Source organism: Heteronotia binoei, chromosome 21 (assembly GCF_032191835.1).
Source record: "Heteronotia binoei isolate CCM8104 ecotype False Entrance Well chromosome 21, APGP_CSIRO_Hbin_v1, whole genome shotgun sequence".
Taxonomy (NCBI): domain Eukaryota; kingdom Metazoa; phylum Chordata; class Lepidosauria; order Squamata; family Gekkonidae; genus Heteronotia; species Heteronotia binoei.
This window is the reverse complement of record NC_083243.1, coordinates 188,144,478-188,158,647: the sequence shown is the minus strand read 5'-3', so window position 1 is coordinate 188,158,647 and position 14,170 is coordinate 188,144,478. Positions and strand designations below refer to the sequence as shown.

The 14,170-nt window shown below is 43.8% G+C and overlaps 1 protein-coding gene across 17 annotated transcripts in view; it reads left to right on the top strand.

The window, feature by feature from the left end:
- The window catches only part of CLASP1 (cytoplasmic linker associated protein 1), a 400,778-nt gene that overhangs the window by 287,927 nt on the left and 98,681 nt on the right, over positions 1-14,170 (top strand). For 9 of the 17 annotated variants that reach the window (XM_060262849.1, XM_060262857.1, XM_060262852.1 and 6 more), the window contains one exon: positions 12,730-12,825. The exons of the other annotated variants lie outside the window; for them this stretch is intronic. In XM_060262849.1, coding sequence (XP_060118832.1) covers positions 12,730-12,825 — 96 coding nt within the window. The remainder of the gene's footprint in view (positions 1-12,729; positions 12,826-14,170) is intronic. 17 annotated transcript variants of the gene reach the window in all.

Sequence of the window (14,170 nt, the reverse complement as noted above, 5' to 3'; positions counted from 1 at the left end):
GAGGGGCAAATGCCTTTGGGCTTCAGAGGAGAAAAGATGAAAGGTGCTAACAAGCACTCCGAAACTGACGAGACAGTTGCCTGTGAGAAAATTCAGTATCAGTAGGGAAATTACATTGCCTAAATGCATGCTTTGTAAAAGAGGGAAAAAAATATTGTGAAATCCTCCCTCCTCCCTAACTGCTCTTTGAATTAAATTCTATTTGTAGTACTTCCAATGAGCATCTGAGAGGAGTTTACATATTTTTTTCCGTCTCCATTTTCCCTCACGTCATTCACAAAGTATATATGGATAGTAAGGGAGGGGGAAAACCCCTCAGACAAGCATTTCGATAGTCTCAGTGCTTAGGGATTGCAGGGAAAGCATCTCCCGGGCTTTGGTGATTTTTGTTGTCTGCCAGGTGTGTGCATCAGGGAATTTTACCCAGTTCCCTGTGCAAGCTTTTTTTGCATTTAAGAGATCTTTAGAAAATAGAAGATTTTAGTAAGATTCTTTAATGCTAGATAAGTGGTCTACTCAATGATGTAGCTTTAATATTAAGTCATTCAGTTGTGGTTGTGAGTCTGATGAGCAAGGGCGTGTGAACAGGCTGAAAAGGATTCAGAGCAGCAAGAAGGTTGTTAATATTCAGTGTGAGAGAAAATAAACGAAGCATGTTTTGGAAAAAGATCTATGGGATGTAAATTGGTTGAAACCACCTAAGGAAATACTCTTGAATCAATGAAAATATACTCTCAGGTACTGTAGGAATGAAATCAGCCAATTCAGTTGCCTAGTGTAGATATAATACTCCCAGTTTCCTAATCGTGGGTAGGTGATTGTGACCAGTCTTGCGGGGGGAGGAGAGTCTCAAAAGCAATCACAACAGCAAATACCCAATAAAGACTCCAGTCCAATTTGGCAGTTTTAGAATCTACCTATTTTAGAACCTTCTGAAGATTTTTTTTTATGCACTTTGGGGAAGAATGGTTTTAATAGTTTTTGGGGGGGGGGGGGGAGATGAAGCAGTTTTTCCCCAAAATGCCCCTCCTCTAATAGGAAACCAGCTACTCAAGCTAGTTTTTGTTTTTACAAATGGAGGAAGGAATTGTGGAGTACCACATAACTTGTATGTTGAGCCTTAGCAGTTACTCATTGCAATTATGTCCGGCTAGGCAATATCCCTCTTTCTGCCAGATGGTGGTGATCAGCCACAAGGGATAGCTTTCTCCATCTTGGCTTGCCTGTTAGCTGCCCTGTAGAATATGATTGACGTGGGAAACAGAGTTCTGGATTCAACTAAACTTTGATCTGAAGCAGGCAAGACAGCTTACAATGCTATTGTGAGGAGACAAAATTTGGAAAATGCTGATAAAGATGGTTACAGCAGGAAGCCATTCTCAAGATTAGCATTAGAAGACTTAAGGTGTTTTGCCTGGAGGCTCCAGTTATTGATGCTTAATTCCTAAGAAGAGATGAGCATGCCTGGGTACATGCCATGTGCCTTATCAGCCTCTGCCCCTTAAACCTAAATGTGATTCCTCTTTAGTAATGGGAAAGTTGCTTTTCCAGAGGCCCATGAGCACTTCATTTTCTTAGTGCTGCACATACGATAGAACTTGCTATTGCACTAAAAATAGGACTGTGCAGCTGAGTCTCCGTGACTGCAGGTGCAAATGAAACTCTACTGGAGGTCAGTGAGATAATAGAGAAGGTAAATTTAGAAAGAATTGAGGGGGATTAAATGGTCTTTCCTTCATTTTCACACAAGCCCCCAATTTAGGAAATCTTTCAGCCTTGGAAGGACTTCTCAGTCATGATGAAAGGGGACATACCTCTCTCTCATACCACATAGGTGAGTATGTAATCGGCTAACTCTGAATAGAGTTTAGCCTCAGGACATGAGCCCTCTGTGTCCCAAGGCAGTTCACATGCATGCTTCTGGTGTATTGCTTGCTTATCTTAGGAATCAGCAGGCAACTCCAATTAACTTTTTTTCAAAATGTAGTCTTATTTGTGGCTGGTTTACAGTACAGAATTCTGGATGCTAACATTCAGCAGTCCATAAAAGGAGGCTGTTTGCTAGTCTTTTTAAAAAAAATAAATTCGACCATAGTAACCTCTTATAAATTGGCAGCTGGTAAGTAATCAACAGGGAGGGGAAATAAGCAGGACATTTCCCCCTATAGTGTAATGTAATATAGCACTGCTAAATTCTCATACTCAGTGAAGCAGCTTCCCAGATCTCATCAAATGAACTGTAATGCAGTTGCTCCAGCTGCTATGGCCTGAGTGCTGTTCGTGCAGCGTTGAATCTGAGCTTTGTTTACAAGTAGAAGTACTTTTACCTCTTTCTTTCCATGTTGCATGGAGGAGTCTGGGGTGGTGATAAAAATTGTCCCTTATCCTTTAGCCATAGATTCATTCCTTGCCCCTGATTTGAAAACATTCTAAACTGTCAGAGGTTCTGCTCCCCTTCAGTCCTCGGCAAAGTGCAATGAATTAAGATCAGAGGAAGTATTTCCCCTCCGATCCTGATTCCCACCCCACCTCTGGATATTTTTAGCTTGAAGCATTTTGAGTCCATAAAAGTCCATTGCAGCCAGGATTTGGGAGGGGAGACTAGGATTAAAGGACTGCCTCGTGGTTCTCATCCCCTGGTTTGGATCTCCACCTCCAGGATAGCAAAGCTGTTAAGGCAGATCAATTTACCCTCTCCCCCACCTTTAAAAGTCACTTAAAATTGCGTGGTACATAACATTGCGCTCATCAGGCTGTTGGGGTGTATGTTCTCTTTAATCCACAAAATAATATTTCATCTCCGTAGCTTCTGCAAGCCTGCCACAGAGAGGAGCTAGTGAGCTATAAAAAGAATTTTCCAGACTCGCAAGAGTGCTCCCTTCCTTCCCTGCTCAGTCTGACTTCCCACCCCAAAATCACATGATATGGTAAGGGGGAGCACTCTCCCCTCAGTTATATTTTCACTACCAACAAGAGAGGATGTGAAAAAGTGAGCTTCTTCATTTCTGTGGTAAATCCAAAAAAAATAGAAACAAAGTTATTACCCTTTCAGATTGGCCTCAGTGAGCTGTTTTAAGAAGAAGATGATATTGGATTTATATCCCGCCCTCCACCCCGAAGAGTCTCAGAGCGGCTCACAATCTCCTTTCCCTTCCTCCCCCACAACAGACACCCTGTGAGGTAGATGAAGATACTGGATTTAAATCCCGCCCTCCACTCCAAAGAGTCTCAGAGCGGCTCACAATCTCCTTTCCCTTCCTCCCCCACAACAGACACCCTGTGAGGTAGATGAAGATATTGGATTTATATCCCGCCCTCCACTCCGAAGAGTCTCAGAGCGGCTCACAATCTCCTTTCCCTTCCTCCCCCACAACAGACACCCTGTGAGGTAGATGAAGATATTGGATTTATATCCCGCCCTCCACTCCGAAGAGTCTCAGAGCGGCTCACAATCTCCTTTCCCTCCCTCCCCCACAACAGACACCCTGTGAGGTAGATGAAGATATTGGATTTATATCCCACCCTCCACTCCAAAGAGTCCCAGAGCGGCTCACAATCTCCTTTCCCTTCCTCCCCCACAACAGACACCCTGTGAGGTAGATGATGATAATGGATTTATATCCCGCCCTCCACTCCGAAGAGTGTCAGAGTGGCTCACAATCTCCTTTCCCTTCCTCCCCCACAACAGACACCCTGTGAGGTAGATGAAGATATTGGATTTATATCCCGCCCTCCACTCCGAAGAGTCTCAGAGCGGCTCACAATCTCCTTTACCTTCCTCCCCCACAACAGACACCCTGTGAGGCAGATGAAGATATTCGATTTCTATCCCGCCCTCCACACCAAAGAGTCTCAGAGCGGCTCACAATCTCCTTTCCCTTCCTCCCCCACGACAGACACCCTGTGAGGTAGATGAAGATATTGGATTTATATCCCACCCTCCACTCCAAAGAGTCCCAGAGCGGCTCACAATCTCCTTTCCCTTCCTCCCCCACAACAGACACCCTGTGAGGTAGATGAAGATATTGGATTTATATCCCGCCCTCCACTCTGAAGAGTCTCAGAGCGGCTCACAATCTCCTTTCCCTTCCTCCCCCACAACAGACGCCCTGTGAGGTGGGTGGACCTGGAGAGGGCTCTCACAGCAGCTGCCCTTTCAAGGACAGAGGCTCAGAGTGGCCTACAATCTCCTTTCCCTTCCTCCCCCACAACAGACACCCTGTGAGGGAGATGAAGATATTGGATTTATATCCCGCCCTCCACTCCAAAGAGTCTCAGAGCGGCTCACAATCTCCTTTCCCTTCCTCCCCCACAACAGACGCCCTGTGAGGTGGGTGGACCTGGAGAGGGCTCTCACAGCAGCTGCCCTTTCAAGGACAGAGGCTCAGAGTGGCCTACAATCTCCTTTCCCTTCCTCCCCCACAACAGACACCCTGTGAGGTAGATGAAGATATTGGATTTATATCCCGCCCTCCACTCCGAAGAGCCTCAGAGCGGCTCACAATCTCCTTTCCCTTCCTCCCCCACAACAGACACCCTGTGAGATGGATGGGGCTGGAGAGGGCTCTCACAGCAGCTGCCCATTCAAGGACAGAGTCTCAGAGTGGCTCACAATCTCTTTTCCCTTCCTCCCCCACAACAGAAACCCTGTGATGTGGGTGGGGCTGGAGAGGGCTCTCACAGCAGCTGCCCTTTCAAGGACAACCTCTGCCAGAGCTATGGCTGACCCAAGGCCATGCTAGCAGGTGCAAGTGGAGGAGTGGGGAATCAAACCCGCTTCTCCCAGATAAGAGTCCACACACTTAACCATTACACCAAACTGGCTCTCCATAAATAACTTTTCTGTTTTAAAGTTTTTCGTTTAAATAACTCCATGATGGCTCTCTTTTTAAAAAAAATGTACTGAATTTGGGGCTAAAATGATGAACACTCTTCGTTCCTTCTGTGCCTCAATGTGGGCCATAATACTGCCACTTGCCAAGCTTGGCATCATCTAACTCCTAAGGCACGAGACGGCCATGCAGCCTGCCTGAAAGTTGCACTCTAGGAGAGGGCTCTGTAGGCTCCAAGTCTCCAGTCAGCACAGCATGACAAAGGGGAGGCTTCTGCAAAAGCTCTGTCAGTAAGCTCTATGCCAGCCCCTCCCCCCTCCCATGCTGCAGAGCCCAGGGCCTGTGCTACCTCAGTGCCCCCTGCAAAGAAAGTAAAAAAGACCCAGCACATTGACAAAAGGCTCTCCAATTCCTGCCTGTTCTCCAGGATTCTGGACTCACAAGGACCCAGGCGCCGCTGACCTGCATTGTCTGGCTGCTCATCATCAACACCAAGATTACCAATGACAGTTATGTCCCTACCGCAGTGGGGATCCTGAGATCATCGGTATCTTCCCCATGGTACCGTTCTTCATACAAGTTGAGGGACAGCATCCCTAGGCACAGTAGATGCCACCGCTGATACGATGCTGCTTCCTAGTGGTTCGATTCTGACATCAGCATTGACAAAGACTTTGACAAAAGTTTGGAACTGACATCCCTAACATCTCTGGATGATAAAATTGCCAAGCCCTCAGCTCCTTCACGAATGGATGAACTTAAGCCTTATTTATTTATTTATTTACATTTTTAGGCCTCCCTTCCCTGCAAGCAGGGCTTAAGGCAGCTTACAACAGAAAAAAAACATACAGTAAACGTAGGTGTTAAAATCCTGCAATAAAATACAAATACATACATCAATGCATCTATAATATGTTGAGCAACTAATTTGAATGGCTTAAGCCCTTAATCTTGAGTACCTCCAGGCCTCAGATTCAGTGGGAGCTTACAAGAGCGCAGCTCCTGAACCTCTCTGAGAGTTCCACCTCCTCTTTCTAAGAGTTCCACCTCCTGGTCCTCTCTGAGAGTTCCACCTCCTCTTTCTGAGAGTTCCACCTCCTGGTCCTCTCTGAGAGTTCCACCTCCTGGTATGTGCAGCCTCATAACAATCCCTGGATGAGCTCCATAACCTATTTTTCTACAAAACAACCCCTGAGTACCTCTTCTTGAAACCCAAGGCCAAGGACCCCCTGATGAAGATCCTCTTCAACTCAGAGGCTGATCCAGTGTCATTGTCTTTTTTGCAAGGCATCCAGGAAGTCATAATAGACACATGGACAAAACTTGCATCTGCATCAGCATCCTCCTGAATGCTGTTTCCGCCCATTCCCCTGTTAAACCAGGGTTTTGACCAAGGTCAGAAGGGAATGGCCCCGTTGCATTCTGACGGCCTCGTGGTGGCCCAGGCAGCCCTGGTTCCCACTTCTTCTCCAGCTATCTCAAAGATGGCTTCTCTTTCTCACGGGGGCCATTATACGCCTACATCCTCCAACTCGTCAATTAGTTCTGGCTTAGGATCTTCCCTTGGTTCTCAACAGACTTATGCATCGTCCTTTTGACCCTATGGCTTTGTGCTCTTACACCTTCTTTCTTGGAAGGCGGTGTTCCTGGTGGCAATCACATCTACTATGGGGGTCAGCAAGCTTTCGGCATTACAATCAGTAATTGTAGTGATTACCTCCGTATTTGTGTTTTCATGACCAAGGGGTTGCCGTTGCTCCGGATATTCGTTTTTTGCCTAAGGTGGTGTCAGAGTTCCACCTGCATTCTGAGACTATGTTACCCTCTTTTTTCCCCTCTCCACAGGATCAGGAACAAAGAGCCCTGCACATGTTGGACATTAACCGCTCATTGTCCTTTTAATTTCACAGGACTAAGGATTTTCGCTTGTCCCCTCATTTGTGTGCTATTTGGGACCCTCTAAGGGAAAGCAGGTCTCTTCGCAAAGACTGTCAAAATGGATTGTGGAGACTATAAAGTTGGCATACTTGCAGGCTAAACGCCCCTTGCCTGGATCTCCTAGAGCTCATTCTACGCGTGCTTTGGCTACCTCCATAGCTTTCCTCAAAGGGGTGCCCCTCAGAGACATCTGCAGAGCAGCCTCCTGAGCGACCTCGAACACCTTTGTGAAGCATTGCACCTTGGATGTGCATGAGAGGGGTCCCATGCATGTCAGATGTGCTGTGTTTCAGGCTGCAGTCGTCTAGTGCCAGCTCCCTTCTCCAGGTAAACTTTAGCTTGCTACTCTCCCAAGGGTGTGATGCACAGAGACCACGAAGAAGATAAACAGGTTACTTACCTGTAACTGATGATCTTAGAGTGGTCATCTGTGCATTCACACCACCCGCCCTTCCTTCCCTCCACTGGCAGTTCTTCAGAGTTTTTTTTAAATCGCTTTCAGCGGTCAGAAGGAAACTGGCGGGATCTTGGTGCCCCACCTACTGGGCATTCACCGTAAGGTCCGTGAGCATGCCCAGTGGTCGGGACACAAAAATCCATCTAATGGAGTTTTTCAGTACCAGTCAGAGTTGGCGCAGGAACCTGGAATCCCAAGGGTGTGAGTGCACAGATGACCACTCAAAGACCATCAGCTACAGTAAGCAACCTGGGTTTTTTTAGAAAATACAGGAATCTATTTATTTGTTACCATTGCCATAACAGAGACAAATCATTCTCCACCCAAACTACCTAGATGGATAGCAACAGCCATTAGGTCAGCCTACAAAGACTGAGGCTATGATTGTTCTCTTGCACAGTCGGCACATTCCACCACAGCACAAACCTCCTCAGCTGCTTTCATGGCTGGATTGTCCCTTGAAGACAATTATAGAGCTACAGTATGGTCCATGCTCTCAGCATTCATGAAACACTACACAGTGGATATCCACTCTTCAAGAGAGGCTGCTGTAGGGAAAGCAGTGCTGCAATCAATGTTCTGTTGACTACACCCATACCCATCTCCATTTGCTGTAAGTGATCTTGCTATTCACCCACATGGTACTGCACAGAAGCCACAAAGATGAAAACAGGGTTGCACTTAACCTGTAATTGCTGTTCATCAAGTGGTCTTCTGTGCAGGCACACACCCCTCCCTCCTTTCCCCACTGTGGGCTATTTCATTACATATTGCCTCATATGGCAGTGAAGGGAGAGCTGAGTGAAGAGTGCTCACAACTCCCATATCATGTGATTTTGGGGCAGGAAATCACATTGAGCAGGGAGGGAAGAAAGTACTCTTGGAAGTCTGGAAAATTCTTTTTGTAGCTCACTAGTTTTTTTCTGTGGCAGGCCTACAAAATTGCAGCCCCATGTGTACCTGCACAGAAGACCACTCAATGAGCAGCAGTTACAGGAAAGTGCAACCCTGTTTTTTCTGCAAATCTAGAGAGAAATCCCTAATACACCCCCCCAAAAAAAACCCAACCCCCCCAAATCCTCATTTGTGGGTGGCCCCATTCTGTTACTATGTATGCTCAAGGAAACATTTATATAGTAGAAACATGTCAATGTAAATGTGCTCAACTTTGCACTTCAGCCTAAATCCACACTAAAATATTCTGAGTGTACAGAAAAAATCTTTCTTCTTCTGTCTCTCGTTTCTATCCTAAATGGGGAGCACACCCAATCTGGGCACACACATGGCTATAAGGGGATCCCCTAACAAAGTGAGCAGGCTCTTCTACAAGCTTGGAAGGAATGCTGAGAATCTGGACAGAATGCAAAGAGAAACCAAGTTTATTGAGGAGAATTACACAAACAACTGTGCTGGAGAGTTAGGAAACTTGAGCAGTCAGAATAGCATCAGACATATAGTAGTAATACACAACACTAGAAAGGTTACATCAAGCACCAGATAGTCCAACATGTTCACTGTGCAGTTTATTCAGTTCAAGAGAAGGAAGGTAAAAGTTGAAAGCGGTATGATGAGTGGGGGGTGGGACGTGGAAGCTTATAGCTACCTATTTCTGTGAGTCTGGCAAAAGTTCAGGCTTTTCTCAGTCTCCTTAATGGGCAATTTGCTCCTGCACCCACTTTAGTGTTTAAGACAAATAATATGTACATGTGTGGAAAGGGGATGTATATATTCCTTTATAAATAATTGGCTTGTTAATTTTACAAATGGTATTGCTGCTGAAAAGGTATTGTTGGAAATTGTTTTAAAAGGCCAATTTAAAGAACAAAATCTATTAACCAAATGATAGATCCTACTGTGTGGAGGAAAGGAGAGCAGGATAAGTAGTGGAGGGTGGTTATTTCCATAGAATTTTACTTCTGTTGTTTCTGTAAATGCAATAGAGCACCCACAGGATTGTTTTCCTTGCAACTTTCTGGCTTCTGTACCCACACAACTGTCATTCTTATCCTTACACATCCCCAGATGGCCTTTGGGAGTTTTCAGAAAGAATCACTAAATGACAAATTGCTGTTGCATTTTAACTTTTTCAATGTTATTTTTTTAAAAATGCCCCAAAATGCTTTTCATAGTACAAGATGGGAGAAATGGCAGCTGCAGGGGATTCAGACGAGGGAAATGGTATGAATGAAAGCGGTGAAAATACATGTTTGTCATCCAAACAGCTTGCAACGATATTTTAACTGAATCTTTCCTACAAGATTGTACCAAAGTAGTTTAAGAAAGATCATAGTGAAATAGAGGGGGAAGCAGAATGAAGAAAGAACGATGTTGTGTGGATGTTCCGGAAAACATTGCTGTAGTAATTAGTAAGTAAGTTTTATTCTTATATCCCGCCCTCCCCCGCCAAAGGCGGGCTCAGGGCGGCTCACAGACATGGCCCGCCATGATTTAGATAAAATACAAGATAAACAATGATTTAAAATACATTTCAATTACATAAATTAATTAAAATAGATAAAACAGGTGCTATAACTACTATCAATCACAATTATACATACTGTCATACAATCATTACTGTCAGTCACAGTTGTGCATAGGATGGTTAGGGCTACAAAACAATTTAGTCAATTTGGTCAGGTCCTGACTTAAATGCGAGCTGAAAGAGAAAGGTTTTGCAAGCCCTGCGGAACTGATTCAAGTCCCGCAGGGCTCGCACCATCTCTGGAAGTTGGTTCCACCATCGAGGGGCCATTGCTGAAAAGGCTTGCTCCCTGGTTGTCTTCAGTCTAATGAAGCTAATAGAGCAAACAAAACATCCATGTAAAAGGAGCCTAAAACTTCTCCTGCGCAAAGTTACCTGAGGAATCCAAGCTAAGCTTTGCTCACAGAACTTTCCAGGGGCTGGGAGTCGTTTAGTTTCCTAAACATGCTTGCCTGTTAGTGATGGAAACTTCAACAGAATTTGTCTGGAAAATATTGATCATGAATACAGTATAGAGAAAATACTTCTGACTTTGCTGCAGAGTTCTAAAGTGGACTGTAATATTTCTCATAGTTAACTGAACTTATTCATGTAGTACATTTTATCTCACTCATCCACCAAGGAATTCAGGGCAACATACATTGTTCTCCCCTGTCCAATTTATCCTCAAAACAAGCCTGTGGGGTAGCTCAGAATGTTCTAAGCATTGTATAGATGATATAACAGAAGCTGACAGAATGTTTGTGTGTGCTCATTGAACATTTTGTCAGTATAACATTGACGTCTGTGTGATCAAATGCAAGAATGAAGTATGAGGGAAAACATTTTTTTTCCTCGGCATGTGGTTTTTGATTTGCATTTTCTTGAACGACACTTCAGTATTGTAGCATATCGCTCCAAGATTCCGTGAAAACCTTCAGGGCATTTTCATAGGTGACACTGAAACCACGCTTTCTCCTCTTTTTTTATTGAATGTGTGAATATATTCTAAGTGCTGATATGAATTGAAGGATTGGTTCCTTGAGAGACAATGTAAAGCAAGCATAGTAATTTGTATCTCTCTCCTTTGGCGAACATGTGGAGGAAAAAAAGGTTAAGAAAACTCATAAGTATTTGAAACGTGTTTGTTTTAATGCTATTAAAATATAAGGATCTTTCTGTTCTTAGGTTTGTTTCCAAAACAAGGCCTCATTTTTTTGTTTTGAGGGTGAAGTTCAAGAATTATGTTGGTCAGTCCATATGTCTTGAGTTCTATAAATAATCGGTTATTAAAAAGGATCTACCTGTCTTGGAAGTCGCTTCCGGACAGAAAGAAGAAATTAAATCTCCATAGAAAACCATAATCACCTTATGAAATGCATTGTCACAAGATAAGGTCACTCCAATAATTTTCTTTTTATAAATTAATCAAATTCATGAATATATCTTTCAGATTTTGAGATAGCTCAATGGAACTTCCATCTTCAGAGGCTGTAGACCTCTTAATACCAGTCTTTATTTAATGAGTTAGACTGTTGGCTTCATAGCCTGTTGGGAGCTTCCTGAAAAATACCTGGATGAAACATTAGGGATGGGCACGAACCCACTAATGAATTAAAGTTTGTCGTGAATTTTGGCCAGTTTGTGGTTTGTGAAGCGATGTTCACAAAATGAACGGTCATGAACTTCACAGTTCATTGCAGTTTGTTCATGGAAAACAACTCAGCTGTTTGGTTTAAAGGGCTCAGAGCCATTTAAACCAAACAGCTGAGTGGCAGTCCCCGCCACTCTGCTGTTTGGAAGCCCCTGCTTTCTGATCCCTGTAGCTTTTCATGGGGAGCAGAAAGCAGGGTTTAAATGGGTCAGAACCATTTAAACGAAACAGCTGAGTGGCAGTCCTCACCATTCAGCTTTTTGGAAACCCTTGCATTCTGCTTCTGGTAAAAAGCCATGGGGAGCAGAAAGCAGGGGTTTGAAATTTAAATCACTAACAAATTTGTACAATCTCGTTTGGTTTGTAAACCAGCATGTCAGTTCATGGTTTGGTTCCTGCTTCAGCCACAAATCATGAACCAAACCACAAAAATGCAGCTCATGCCCATTCTGAATTCTTAGTATGATCATATGTAAGTCTGTTCTGTCAGAGAATTCAGGATTTATTATATGGTAAATATACGTAGGCAACTCCCATCTTTAGCACCACAGTTTTCAAGATATAGGACCAAAATATCTATAGATGCTTGGATTCCATGGAGGCTTTTGAAAGACAGGATGGAATTCTCTCCTTGGGGCACATCTTCCCTTCCTGCTACAGTCCCTCCAACCACATGAGATGCACTTCCACATGAGATGCAGAAGGGAGACCACAGAAGCAGCAACGGGGATTTGGAGGTCTGCAGCAGGAGAGGGGAGCTGGCAAAAAAATTGTGCTCTACTATCTGTGGAAAACCTCTATGGGATTCAGGTCCTGTTCTGGAAAACTCATGTCAATAAAAAATGTTTTAGATTTGCAGTCCAGTCTGCTGGCATTCTTACAATGATTTGGTGCTGCTTTTGCTGCCTTAGAAATTCTTGCAGCTTGCATTAACCTAGCTCCTGCATAATCCTGTGAAACCCTTTGAGGTCCTCTTACTTTGGAGTTACTAGCAAAATGTTTTGTTGCTGCCGTCCGAATTGCCTGATCTTTCTCCTCCAGAAAAAAGAGAGAAAAAGGAAACTAAATTTCAGCTCTGGTTATTATTGGGAATAATAAGACTACCTTTAAGTCTGTTGACTGCTACATGAGTATCAGAAGGATATGGAATCTAATTAAGTAGCAGTAAAATAATAGAGAAGCTCCTTTGCAGAATTAAACTTTGAAAGGGCATGGTGATTATGGGCCTATTTAATTGTTGCTGCTTCAGATTGGAAAAGCTTCACCTGCTTTGAAGATGTAGTTCTTGCACACTTAAAAGTATATACTGCCTTTTAGGTACTGGTCGCTGAAAATCTTGTGCTTGCTTCTACTAAACCATGTCCCCTTTCCTATTTGTCGAACTCAGACCATGCATAGTTGGGTAGGTGAGGATATGCCAGCTAGACCAACAGCAGCATCGTCAGGTCCTGGCGAAGGAAACTTGGAAGAGAAGTGTAAACAGGTAGACTGAAAGTAGTGTACACTAATTATAAGATATTACTCTTTGTTTGCAGTCTAGAGTTCTAATTTGGTCTAGATCTGTGGAGAGAAATGGATTGAGGGCCTGAAAAAAAAATGCAGTGGTGACTATTCATTTGTTTGTGTGTGTGCGTGTGCGTGTGTGCAATAACTTGGATTAATATATGTTGCTTTTCACGTTCTAGAGTTTGGATTAGATGTTTTAGGAAAACAGTCTCTAAGAATCTCTAATTAATTGCAACGTGTACTGAGTTCCCATCTCAAGGTTGGATGGAAATGAATGAAAGCGCTCAGTACAGAACTAGGGTGTGCCCGCTGTCTCCTTTGTCATACACGTCCTTTGGGATATCTTCTCCCTGTTGCAGGAGACAAAAGCAGGGAACATCTGTCTGTAAAAAAAAGACAACTCTGGTTGCATTAAATCATGCAGTCTTGCTTGAAAAAAATGGGGGGGGGGAATCTTCTCCTGGATTCAGATGGGTATTAGTGGAAGATTGCTGAGAGGAAATAAGCCTGCACTTGTAAGAGCTCTTTCAGAACCTTGAACGTAGTTGAAAAAGAATAAGGGGGCCGTGTTTGCACCAGGTCCCTCATTCTTCCCAGTAATTGGCTTATTTGGGAGCTGAAAGATTAAGGAAATGTGGGAGGAAGGAATTGGGTGGAACCTGAATCGCATTGAACTTTCTTCGAGTAGTTCACGAACCTAAGGTCTTGCTTGTCGAGTTGCACTACTGACACGCATGTAGGTTTCTCGGACTAAACCAATTCCTGTGCTGGGGTTTGCGTGGTTTTCCTGAGCACTGACACAGTTTGGCATGATTGTGCTTCTTTTATTCACCGTTCGGACTTTTCCCTTTTTTGAACCTTTTTGAATATTCACAGTTCAAATGAAGTCAGTTTGATGGGTGTTCTGAAGTTCTGCAGAGTCGTATGGATAGGACTGCTCTTTTCGAGAATCAGTACAAGTCATGTTCCTGACCCATCTGAAAGAATTCTGGTTAGAGGGTGGAAGGGATAGTGAAGGTTTTCAGGAAGGGGTTTTGTCAGTAAGAAATAATTTTCTCCCAGGGCTTCAGGTATAACTTTATAATGGCTTAAGTAGAAAGGATAGTTATTAAAGTTTGTTCTGCATGTATCTCCACCCAACCAGAGTTGGCTTCAGTTTAGTCCCTGATGAGTCACCCTGATGACTGTCGGAGTAATATTTATGGCTTTTAACCAAATAAAACAAGCAGATAATATTAGGTCACCAAAGAGAAATCTTCATGGAATTAAATAATGGATTGCCTGTTAAGAACCGGGCACACTGTATTTCCAGGCTACGATAG